Genomic DNA, 12874 nt, shown 5'->3' with positions numbered 1-12874 from the left:
AGGCATGCATCATAGAAGTGTGATTCCAGATACATAAAGACAAGGACCTAGAGTATCTAGCAGACACTATGGCTCTTAGATTTCTTTTACAGCCCAGGCTTGGCTCCCTTCCCAGATGATTTTAAGGAGAATCGTACTGTTGTCTCTCTCCAGCTAAGAACTGCTAACAGAGCTGGTGCCAGAACGCCCCAGGCACAGTGCACCTCTCTAGGGAAGAAATGTACAAAAAACCGATGGCAGCAGCATATCCAAGTAACAGCCATAAGGTGAACGCGACTGGGAGGGAGAGTGGCAGTAAGTAGGACAGTTCGGGAGAAAAATGGTGACGGAGCTGCAGGCGCTGAGACTGCGGACTCCGGCCAGAGCAGACTGGTGCCAGGCTGGGGTGACTGTAGAACAAACACCTCGGCCACCCTCTGAAGCAGAGGCACAAACGACAGTGGGCCCTCTCGGCAGCCACGCTCGGGGAACTGTCTTGATGTGTGCACAGCATGGAACGCGGTCAGGGTCACGTGATGGGCGCTGAGGCGCAGCACCCCCTGGAGGTGGACAGTAACCTTTACAGCCTTGTGTGTAAAAGATAACCCAGGTTTCCAGGATGGTAACATGGATGTAAACAGGGCCACTTCTGTGGAAGGCCAAGGAGCTGCTCCTCCAGCCCTCAGCCCTCAGCCCTGCAGCCCTTTCCCATACCCTCGTCCTCAGAAATGTGCGAGAGTCCTCTGGGGACTGCCAAACGCCATCTCTGCCCCCCCAAACAACAAAGCAGGCCATGTGAAGAATCTTTTATCGCCCTAAAACATCTGGTATTACAAACAGAAAATACAAACTGTTTTTAAAATAAAGCAATAGATTCAGTAAACATTTGGTTACCACATTTTAAGGGGCTGAAGAGGAAAGACCTTTCTCCTTATCGCAAAGTAAGGTCCACCTTCTCTCCAGCTCCCTTCCACTCCTAACTCACTCCTCCCACCAGAAGTGAACTTTTATTACGACAGAGAGTCTGTACACACACCCCAGGCTCCCCTCGGGCAGTGGCCTAAGCAGCCCAGCACTGCAGCCAGCGCAGGCTGCCCCGACATGCTGCAGCCAGGGCCGTGGCCACAGCAGATCAGCATGGTGGTCAAGATCACAGCTGCTCAATGCACAGGAGAAATGCAAAATGTCTTACTTTCAGGAAAGGCAACCCAAGCTCATGAGTAGAGCCAGACAGCAGGCTAGGCAAAAGAGGAGGTCAGCTTGAGATGGTTCAAAGGGAATCCCTTTAAATTGAGAACATCTGATAAAGAGTGTTGCTCGAGGGGGTGGGTCCAGATACTGTCCCCACGAGAGGTGGGATACGCTTAATTCAGGCAGAGAATTCCCACATCAATGGCCTCCTTCCTTCTGCCCTTTTTTCTCATCTCAGAAGCAGTGTTGCGTTTTCAGGCTGGAATGAATCAAGATTACTTTTCAGCAAGGTTACAGGAAGTCGGCTGGGATTTCCCTCCCTCCAGAGAAAACAAGCACTTAGGCCAATGACCGAGTTTCTCAAGCCAACGTCCAGATGAAGGCGTCAGAGGTGACTGACACACACAGAAGTGCCTGGGCAAGGACTTCTCTTTAGAAAGAACCTTCCCGTTCCCAAATCAAGTACCAGAGTTCCCAAATCTGGGCCTTCACAGACGCTCAGAAGGTGCCCAGCAGCCTCGCACACCTGGGCGGTAAACTTGGCCAAATCGCTTTCTCCTTCGTGGTCACAACAAAGCTTTTCTCAAGTTTATTGATGTTGGTTTGATAGCTCTCAGGAAAGAGGGTTTGGAGACAGACCCCAAGGTCAGGCCCAGAGAATCGAGGCCCAGAGTGCCGATGGGTTTGCTCCGATGAAGGTGGTTCTGATGGCGCTGTCTCTCCCAGAGAACTCAGCAGTCAGTGAGGCACCATGGACAACCCTCATCCAGAGAGCGGCCGCTCCCGAGAACTGGGCTTCGAGGGGTCTTAAGACACAAGAACAAGTTAACATCCTGAATGAGCTCTCCTCCCGTGATCGTTTTGCAGGCCTTCTCCATAAGGGAGGAGAGGAAGAGGGAAGGCAAACCCCAGGCCAGGGCCGGCCCCCAGGTCCTGCACCAGCCTCTCCCGACACCAGCTCCCCTGACCCAAAGGGGGAGGGGCGGGGTCGAACCTGCATTTGGTGAAGGGTGCCATTTTCCCCGACTAGACCACACGAGCTCTTGCATGGGCTCCAGGAGGCACAGGCCCTGCCATCCAGGCCACAAGCATTCCAGCTGCTTCCCTCCAAAAGCTGCTCCAGTGAAGACGTCTGTGCTGGCAGTGAGCTGTGCTGACAGAAGTGGGGGATGTTCGTGTTCCCTGAGTCGCCGCCACCTTCCTCTCTCAGAAATGCTCCTCAGAGAGGGCCGAGGGGGCTTTGCTGGTATGGCTCTCCTCCTCCTCTTCCTCCTCTTGGAGCTTCTACAAGGCAAAACAAGCAGGCAGCCCTTTGGGTAAAGAGACACAGGACTCCACCCCACCTGGAGCAACGCCTGTCAGTGACGCTGTATCAATGGGAAACACAAGAGTCAGAGGCCACTCCACATCCCCAACAGTGAGCAAAGGGAATGAGAAAACAGCCTCCAGCCCCTGCCACAAGTGTGCTTCACACACATACACACACATGCCCCATCACAATGCCATCAAAGGAAAACCAAAAAAGGCCAGCTTTCTGTGATGCCACCTCTGCCCACCATCCCACTTCGAGCGCCACTGTGCACTCTCTCTCCCTCCCCATGCTGACAGCCTGCAACTCACCGGGATTGAGCCTCAAGTAGCTGGCCAAAGTACCCGGCCCGCGACTCCCTCAGAAGTCCCGACTACCCCATCTGGAGGCACCCCCCAGGATGAGGAGCACTGTTATAACATGCATGCAATGGATGCGACAGAGACTTTAGAAAGGCAGGATGCCGGCCGCATATATAAGCTCAGTGGATGGAAACAGGTGTCTATAATTTGTGCACAGAGAAAAGGAGCTGGTAGTTGGCTCTGGCTTTCTCAGGGAGGGGGGCACAGGACTAGGAGAGTCTTCTGGGTCACACTTGTTAGGTGGGCTTAGAATTAAATTTGGTCTGGAAGTCATCCCGTGGGGCCCCTGGGTGCACAACGCCACCTTGGGCACTTGTCTGCTGGTTTAAGGAGCACTTTGCTTCTTAGCTCAAGGGTTCGTCTAGTTTGCTCGAAGGCCTTGGGCCCAGGCACAGGACTGCACGGTCAACGGCACTCGGCTGGGGAGAGTGTGCAGGGCCAAGCTGCAGTGCAGGACCGATGTGACACACGGTGCTTCTGCCCCAGGGAGTGTCGCCTGGCCAGTCCACGGCAGTGGCAACAGCTGGGTAATCCATCCTTCGCCTTCTCAGTCTTGGTAACCTGCCACCAGGTCCGCCTCGGCCATGAGAAGCCTTCGTTAGGCAACTAGCAGCCTACTTAAGTGGATCAGGCAGGCTTTCTCTGGCACACACGCGCACACACACACGCCTGCCTCCGCCAGAGCCAGCAGCTTGAAATCACAACCAGAAGCCCAGGTTAGTGGGGTCAGAAGCACAGCCCCTGCCACTGTGGCTGAGAACTACCGACTGGAGGAAAAATGGAAACCGAAGATTTTCATAGTCGAGGTCAGTTGTTACACCCCTCCCAGAAGTTCTGCCTCTTTTTACCAAAACTATACACCTCACTGATTACAAAGAGCAGCTCTGTCCAGATCTGCTGTGGGCTGTGTCTTCCCCTGGCTCTGATAATGAATTCGTGTGCTGGGGCGCAGGTCTCGCTTACACTCACCACCACGGGGTGTGTAATGATGGGCTCCAGAGGAGGGGTGCTCTGTGACAGCCCTGGCTTCCCTGGGTGTCAGCCCAGCAGGACTCTGATCTCCCCCTAACACTAAGCTGGCCCAGATGCAAGTGAGGGACAGAGACGCGTAGTGAGTTATCCAGGGACACCAGCATCTCCTCCTACTCAGTGCTCTTTCCAGTACTCCACACAGAAGGTGACTGAGCCAACACCTCCAACCTTGATTAACCACGCGGTCCACGTGCACAAGGATCTGGCTGCAAGAATAGTGAAATATTGGAACAACCTGAACATTCAACAAGACGAAATGGAGATACATGTATATGGATATGAGGCTGTAAAATGTCATGGTGTGCAAAGGTTGTAAGCTATATTAAGTAATCAAGCAGAGCAGAAAACCACATGTGCACAAGCATACGCATAGAAATGTTACTGGGTTATCTCTGGGTGCAAGGATTGTAGGTGACCTTTACATTCTTCTTGTCTGACTATATCTGCCAACGTAAACACAGATTATAAAGTAAACATAGAAGAATGCCATATCACTTGACACAATATGTCACATTCCACATTGAAACCTTTTCACGAGAAATCCATCCTGGTTTAGTACAGGCACCTTTTCCCAGGCTCACTATATAGCCACCAAAGTGTCCCAGATCACAAGGTTTCCTTGTCCACGGCACAGGGAGAGCCGTCTCCACAGTGCTAATGCCGGGCCCCTCCCCATCTAGAGAATAGCATTTCTGCTCCAAGGCTTTCCCTGTCTCCCCACTGAGTTTCCTGCCCTAGGCTCCTCCTCCCACAGGCTACCTGCCGCTGCCTGCCAGCTCTGGAGCATGAGATCAGAAGACAGATAGTAGAGAACTAAGGTCATCATCTGACTGCCAACACATATCCTTAAAATGCTAAACGTACCTCTTTCAGATCCATTTTTTCCCTAAGAAAATTGGCAAAGACTTTTCAAAATGATAAATACTCAGTGTTGGCACTCATTCACCGCTACAGCAATGTGAATGGGTAATGCTGATGGTAGCTTTCTAGAGGACAGATTAGCAATACATTTCAAAGTCCTAAAAATGTGCTTGACCACTGATCCATTTCTCAAGGAAATACTGTGCTTAAGAACATGCACAAGGATTCGGCTTCCAGGACATTAATCACAATATTATTTATAACAGCAGTTGGAAACAATCTAATGTCCACAGGCAAGAAAACTGTAAGACAAATCATGGTTTATCCATGCGCAGTCATTAAAACACTGTGCAGTCATTAAAAGTATGTTATAAAAGACTAATGACCTGATAAAATGTTCACAACAAGTGAAAAAGCAGATACAGGAAGATTCCATTTTTGTTTTAAAAAAATACATGTATATGTGGATATAGACATGGATAAGTAAATGCAAAAAAATAACAACTCATCTCTAGATGATGCTATTACAGGTGATTTTTAAATATTGTACACTTTTCTGTATCTTTTTGTTTTTCTACAAAGAATGTGTATTATTTCTGTAACAGGTTTCAGTGTTTTCTTTGTTTTTTAAGAAATATCTCACTTTTACTCCTTCTCAGATTTGATATTCCTTTCATCCTGGATCAGATTTGATACCTAACATTTTGGTTGAAACAGTTCCCAGCAAATTTGAGCAGATGGGAAACACTTCTCTGTTCTAGATCATACTCCTGGTCCTCTCCCCTTCCACTGCCATCAGCTCCTGCTTCCTGAACTGTGTCCTTTTAAAGCCCTACTGGCAGTCCATTGGCTCCAGTCCCTCCATCCCCATCCCACTGCCTAAGCAGCTGTCATCTGCCACCAGAGCCACTGCCTTGGGGCCACCACCACCCTGACAGAATGGTCAAGCCTGGCTGCCACCTCTCCTCTCCAGCCACGGGCCCCAGGCTGAAAGCAGTGGAGCCAGGGCCTCAGGGCTTATCTCAGGATGAGGGGTGGACACTACTCAGCAGACTGTGACAATAGTGATGTCCTCTGGGGACAGAGCAGGGAGGCCAGGACAAGGGCAGGAAGTGGGAAAAGAGCCCGGGAAAGCGCAGCAGAAATGCAGTGCTGAAACACCCACTGAGCAAACTCTGGGCGCCATGTTTGTGAGAGTTGAGATGGTCTCACAGCCGCCATAAAACCAGTCCATTCTGGGAGCTCCACCGGCCCCCACCGATGCAGCCACATCCTCAGCAAAGCCAAGAACTCAGAACTCTGCCCAGCAAGCTCCCACATACTCACATTGTCAGGAGTTTCCTTGTTTGCTTTCTGCCTCCGGAGATCTGCCTTAATGAATGCTGAGGTCGAGGGGTCGAGAAGGAAGAGCAACAGAGAAACACAGTTATCAAGCCAACCAATGGTCAACTTCATCCAAGGGGGAGCCCTCATTTTCCCTATGATCACAGGTATCCCAGACCTACTTCACATATTCCAGAGAGCTGGGGGTCCCATCAGCCACCTTGATAAAGCCTGCTGTCCCTGACAGGCAGAAGCCAATGATGACACTGACCTTCATAGATCACCTGTATTTGCCAAGGAGTTGGCACACATTGCTCTAATCCTCACAACAATCGCCATTTTACAGAAGAGGGAAGGGAGACTCCCAGAACTTGGTTCACTTGGCCAAGGTCAGATAGCTATGGAGATCAGTGTCATGGTCTGGGATTCAAATGAGGGTCTTTTGGCGCCAAAGCCCATAGTCATTCCATCAATACATGCTACTGCCTCCCAAACAGATTCCCTAACAAGGACCCTAACCTCCTGCATGTGTACCCCCAATCTGTGTGATCAGTCAAGACACTGGGGTCCCAAATTGCCAACAGCGTAAGCCCATAGGCAGCCTGAGTGCCATCTTGTCCTGAGGCCCTGACTCACCAGTGAGGACTACTCCAAGGGTGAGGAACACACACAGAAAGATGTTTGCAGGCATGGCCCCATACTTCCCGATAATCTGGTCCTGGGCAATGGTCAACATGATCCCGAATACCTGGAAAGGCACAAAAAAGAGTGGAAATAAGGGCCCAGCCAACTAGCCCGTGGAGGAACTCAGCTCCCACAATGCAATGCCTACATCAGCCAAGCCAGGCAGGAAACCAAGAGCCACTGCTTTGGGGCCACTACCAAATAAGAACCTTACCTGGGCAGACACATTAAGGAGGCCAGACGACATGCATTCTGATTCTGGGTATGTCAGCTCCACAGCAAACTCAAATCCCAGAGGGAGATAGCCAGTCATAAAGAAGCTGAAGGCCAGACCACAGAACAAGGTGATGGAGAATGTCCAGGCAAAGCAGGATGGGCAGCCTGCCTCCTCCCTTAGAACTCCTTTTCCTGTTTGTTTCTTCCCATCAAGACATGCCTTGAACAGATCAGGCCATCCCCTAGGTGGCCATACCAAGTAAGAGAGACCGCTGCAGGCCAGGAGGAAGTTCATATGGAGGCTTTGTGCTCAGGGGGCCTCTAGGGGTCCCCTGCTTCTTCTCTGTCCAGCCATCAATGACAGACAGAGTCAGCATTTACAGAAGGGCTGGGGATGCCTGGAGTGTTCAGACCTCAGCTAAGAAATTCTGTGTCCTGGGTACACAGGCCCTATGCTGGGAATGGGAAGTTCCTGGATATTGAACAGCTTCTCCATGACCCTCTGCGACCTGGAAGGAGGAACTCAGAGTCCTCATTATTTCCCTCCACAGAGCTGCCGGCTAAGAAGGACTCAGTGTCTGTCTGTCTCTCTCTCTCTGAATCTCTCTCACACACACACACACGTACTCATGAACTGCCTACACAAAGATGATTGGGAGGTAAAGCTGAGCAGGCCCCTCTTCAGGCAGGCCACTCATCTTCATTTACAGATGAGGAAACGGAGGCCCAGAGTGGTTAAGTGATGGGCCCGTGCTCTAATAGATAGTCAGCAGCAGAGATGAGACCAGGACCAGACTTTCTGACTCTCAGCTCTGTGTACTTTCTGTGACCCCATGTTGTCCCAGGCAGAGCTGAAAAAGCCTCTGAATATGTCCTAGCCTCCCAGAGGTCTGTGAAGGACACACTCCATGCCACAGCAGGGATGGGCCTGGGAGCCCGAGGTGGCCTTTTGAAGTGCTGCAAGTAAACAAGACTTTTGGGCACCATATCTCCATCCCCAGAGGTGAGTGAGAAGGCAGCAAAGGGATCAATATTGCTTCCTAGGATGTCACCAGCTCTAGGAGCCATGAGATGGTGCTTTCCAGGTAAACAGCTTAGAGGTGAAACTTACCCCATTGTGCCAGCGGTGATGAACACTACCCACAGGTGTCCCAGGTTCAAGGTGAACGTGTACACCACCATGCCCACCAGAGTCATGAAATAAACAACTCGGATTGTCTCCCTACAAGCAGAGGCAAAGAGGTTGAGTCATACACTTCTGACTTTAACAGGATCATTCATTCATTCATTCTACAAGTATCTGTTGAGCACCTGCTGTGTGTCAAGCCGTCTGCTGTGTGCTGGGACATCTGCTCTCATAGAACTTTCTGTCCAAGAGGTCGGTGGACACTAAACCAATGATCACACAAATAATTCCTGAAGTACACTGTGGTCAGTGCTAGAAAAGGTGAGACCAGGGAGCATGAAGCTGTCTGCTGCACGTGTGTCCTCCTGCAGAACCCTCTCAACGACATCTAGCAGCACCTTGACTCGTCATGTCTACCCACAGCAGTAAGGGAACAGCCTTTCCTTGCCTCATCCTGCACCAAAAAACTAAACAGGACCAACACGAGCTCTGGTCAGGTGGCAGTGGCATGCAGAACTACCCCAGAAGCCATCTGATTCTGCTTGCCTGCTGTCCCCATGACCCCATGACAATGCTGGGCAGTGTCATTAGGTTCTCTCTGTCTTCTCTGAGTTCTTCCTGTTGCCACGTGCACAGTAGCAGCACAGCTTTTCCTGCTGAGTCTGAACCACTCCACTCCAGACAGCAGGACTGAGAGAGGACATTCTCCAGCCCTGAACTAGTGCTTGACTCCAAAGCCAAAGCGAGAAGGCTCTGCCCACTCCCTGTGACATCTCCCTGTGTCTGTCCCCTGGGAAGGACCAACAGCAACGTGCTGGTTTCGGTTTCAGCCTCACCCTGATTGTGCCCTCCACACGTGTCTCCTCCCGTGCTGTGCACTCAGGACTCTGCTGGGCCCTGACTCTGCCGCGGGACCTGCATTCCTCTCCCTGCCCCACTCACTGCAGGGCCCGGCTCTGCACAGCCCTCCGCCCTCCTGCCTCGCACATCAGGACTCCGACATGGAAAGCTGACTGCCTTCACTGCTTTCCCCTGGAGCCAGAAACACAGCTGGGGCGCCAGCAATGCGGACTGAGGCTATGTCCTACTGATACCGCATTTATCAGGTGCCAGGAATTCTGCGAAGCACTTCACAGGCATTTATTATTTCACTCAACCCTCACAAAACCCGGGCAAGAAATGCATGACTATCCCTACTTTTACAAATGAGGAAACTGAGGCTCAGCCAGTTAAGTTGTTTGTCCAAAGACACCTGTTGAGTAAATGCAGGACTGGGATTTGAACCCTGCACTCTTTCCGCCACAGCACCCAGGAATACTAATACACTGTGTGGTGGCATCTTTGGAAGAGCTTAAGGCCAAAGCCTCTGAAGGAGGCCCCTCCCACCCAGTGCTCAGAGCTGCTGAGGGTAGAGGAGTTTCCCCATCCCCCACCCTGCAGAATGCACCTTCATGGACACCAGGCTCTCTCGCTGACCCCACAAGCTCATCTTTGCATGTTTGTTTAATCATAGCTTCAGTTTAAACCACTGACCCATCTTTCTAGAAGAACTATCTATAGTCTCAGCCTGACATCAAGGGATCGGACGACCCAATTTCCAGCCTCCAAACCAAACAGAACAAATCTGGGAGCCTTAGGGAGGGGAGAAATGTCACCGAAATAACCAGATCACAGAGCTCTCACCTCCTTTCTCTGCCTGCGTAGTACTGCTGCCTGCAGGAGTGGGACATCAGGGGACACCAGGAACTGGTGACGCTTAGGTTCTGAGGTGTCCTCCCCAGCCCTTCCATTGTATTCTCCAGTTCGTCTGAATCATCTGGCTGCCCACGTCCCAGCCCAGCTGACATTCCAATCCCTCCCTTCTCCTGCCACAGGGCAAGCCCTGGAAAAAGGGACCCTGCTGTTCCCTGGCTTGGGGGTGGCCAGGCCTCAGGGCTCTGGTGTCTGGCCGTGAGCAAGCAATTGACAGATGGCAGAGACGAGACGGCAGCCAAGCTCCACCAGCAGTAATTAAGCCAACCCGGGCTCCTCGTCATATTCAGCCAAGCTGCCACATCCCCAGGGATGGCCTCAATGGGCCTTTGACTAGGGTGGCCAGATTGAGACCTGGTCTGACCACAGCCTCACAGAAGCGGGTTTGTGTGGAGAGAACAGGTCTGCTACTGTCTGTCGCCTCCAGACACTGGGAACTTTGGAGGCCTTGACAAAGCAGCCCAGAGGACTGCCCTGCCCCAGCGCAGGACAACCCTGGCAGCTACCCTGCCAGCCAGCATTAATTGAGCACTCACTGCATGCAGAGGACTGGAAGGACACTACAAGAAGAGAAGGATGTCGGACGTCTGTTCTCCAGAGACTTTTCTCTAAGGCTGACTACTGAATTGAGACCCTGGGATTGCTTTTTACAAATGCAGATTCTCCTACTGAACTGGCATCCTGAGGGTGGGGCCCAGGAATCCGTATTTCTAACAAGCATCCTGGATAGCCTGGCGTACACTAAAATCTCAGTGGGTGTTGGGCATTCAGGCCCAAAGCACATCACAACATTTACCAACGAGGTGTAAGCAACTGCAAGATAATACACTGCAAACTGGAGGAAGCACAGAGCACCTTGGCTGACGCATGGGGTCCAAGAGGGAGCCATGGGCACAGGGCAGTGGAGCCACCTCCCCACTCTGCTCTTTGGGGTTTCCGCAAACTTCCCAACTGCTGCCATTTTCCCACATTCATTTGTATTTCTCCCTCTTCTGCACCTTGCACAAGCTGCTTGGGGGCTGGGACTGGGCAAGGTGCTGTGCTTGGCCTCATGTCCTCCACCTCAATCTTCCGAAGATCTCCACGGGGCGGCTATTGTTTCCCTTATTTTATAAATGGGGAAACTGAGGCTTGGAGAAGATCAATTTCAGCTGCCCGCTTGACCACTCAAACCCCCAGCTGCCACACCCAAACCTTTGAAGCCGTATTGCTAACGAATGTGTCACTTCAGAACATGGGTCCCCAGTTCACAGTCCAGGAGGAAGTGACTTACTTGTAGGTTTTGGTCTTATCCAGCCAGATGCCTGTGATCACGGTCCCGAGGATTCCTGCAATGATGATGGTCAGGCCGATTCTTCCAGCGTTCACTTCTTCCCCCTGAGAAATCACAGCCCTGATGAGCACTCAGTGAGGGGACAAGACACTGGACAGGGCACAGTCCCCATGGCCAAGGGGCAAAGGCAGGCAACTCGGGCTCCATTAGAGCCAGTTCTCAGAAAGTACCAGGAAGGTGGTCTGTAGGAAGCTGCAGTGGGGAGAGAGTCCTAGAATGGTTGTTCCTCCCAACATAACATACCCAGAGTGTGTGCGTGATGCTGGATGCTGGGGGACCCAATTCTGTCCTTGGAACCACTTTTGGGTAGATTTTTTAAAAAATTTAATCCTGACAGCAACCCTTTGATTTCTCATTATTCCCATTTCACAGATGGGGAAACTGAAATATGTATATCCAAACATTCCATCCTTAAGTTTTGAGCTATCAGTGCCAAAGGAAGAGGAAGAGAACAGGTACACATTTTTGAGTGCTTATTATAAGGCAGACACCATGCTGAGGACTTTACACCATCTCATTAACTCTCATAATTCCCCACCATAAGGTTAGGAACCAATATTCCCTATTTTACAGATGAGGAAACTGAGGCACAGTGGGATTAACCTGCCGGCCCAAGGTCATGAGGCATTTATTAAGTACACAGCTAGGATTTGAACTCAAACCTGTCAAATGCCAACTCTGGAACACTGAGCCACAGTGGCCACCACCTCCCAAAGTGGGAGACCCTCGTCCTTTCAAAAGAGGGCTGGGCCCAGGATTCCTGACTCCAGGACACTCGGAATCCCACTCCCAGTGTCCAGCCCTCACTGATGCTGGAAACATTTAGAAAGAGCGATCAGTTGATCAACTAAGAGCTCAAATTAAACCTTGCTAATATTTTATAAATTAAATATTTCATATGATTCTATATGTCTATTTGTTTACCTCATGTGTCACCAGGCACCATGCTCTGTGCTTTACATATATATAATACATACGAATACATATATATACACATACATGATGTTATTTACTTTCTAATCCTACAAGTAATCAGGAAGTAATTATACTTCTTTCACAGAAAAGAGAATGAGAGCTCAGAGAGGCTAACTGGCTTGTTACACAGGTTAGTACCACCAAAGCTGGGGTTGAAACCCAGGGCCACCTCCCTCCAAATCATATAAGCATACACCCCCATACCACACTGCCACAAACTACGGAGAACCAAGAATTAACTGCTGCCCCAGCTCTGTCCAAGACACACTCAGAAGTCTCATAGCCACAGTGCAGCGTGCTTAGGGATCTCCCTTACCGGGTAATGCAAGATCACCATGCGATTCAGCAGAGTGGACAGGGCATAAAAAGCACCAGCATTCAGACCTAAGGAGGGAGGGAGAAACAGAGCATTAGGGTCAGCCTTCCACTGGGGCCATTGCTAACTTCTCCCCCCAGGAGTCAAGGAAGTCCTCATCTTCTTTGCCACAGTGAGTGGTGTCCTTAGAGAAGAAAAAGCCAGGGCGTATGAGGCTACCTGCAGTGTTTCTCAAAGAAATATTCCAAAACAACCAAATGTAACCATTTGAACCTTTCCTTGGCCACAACCATTGCCCTTGATCCCTTTAACTCTGCCCTGGAAACACAGGCTCTGGAAACTATGACTTCCAAGTCAGAACCGTCTACATTCCTCTTAAGTGTTGGCTAGGCCTATGGAGTCAGTGCAACTACTG

General features: G+C 50.8%; 1 protein-coding gene across 1 annotated transcript; it reads right to left on the bottom strand.

The window, feature by feature from the left end:
* Nucleotides 1-770: 770 nt before the first annotated feature.
* LOC124232455 (feline leukemia virus subgroup C receptor-related protein 2-like) lies at nucleotides 771-12527 on the bottom strand (the record flags this gene model as incomplete). Its single annotated transcript, XM_046649426.1, has 7 exons — nucleotides 771-2454; nucleotides 6061-6116; nucleotides 6694-6805; nucleotides 6956-7061; nucleotides 8069-8179; nucleotides 11109-11212; nucleotides 12460-12527. Coding segments are annotated over 7 exons (635 nt in total), but the record flags the coding sequence as incomplete, so codon positions are not given.
* Nucleotides 12528-12874: the final 347 nt, after the last annotated feature.

This window comes from Equus quagga, unplaced genomic scaffold (assembly GCF_021613505.1).
Source record: "Equus quagga isolate Etosha38 unplaced genomic scaffold, UCLA_HA_Equagga_1.0 HiC_scaffold_6306_RagTag, whole genome shotgun sequence".
In the NCBI taxonomy this organism is placed as follows: Eukaryota; Metazoa; Chordata; class Mammalia; order Perissodactyla; family Equidae; genus Equus; species Equus quagga.
Note: the sequence above shows the minus strand (reverse complement) of the source record. Positions and strands in the feature narration are given on the sequence as shown.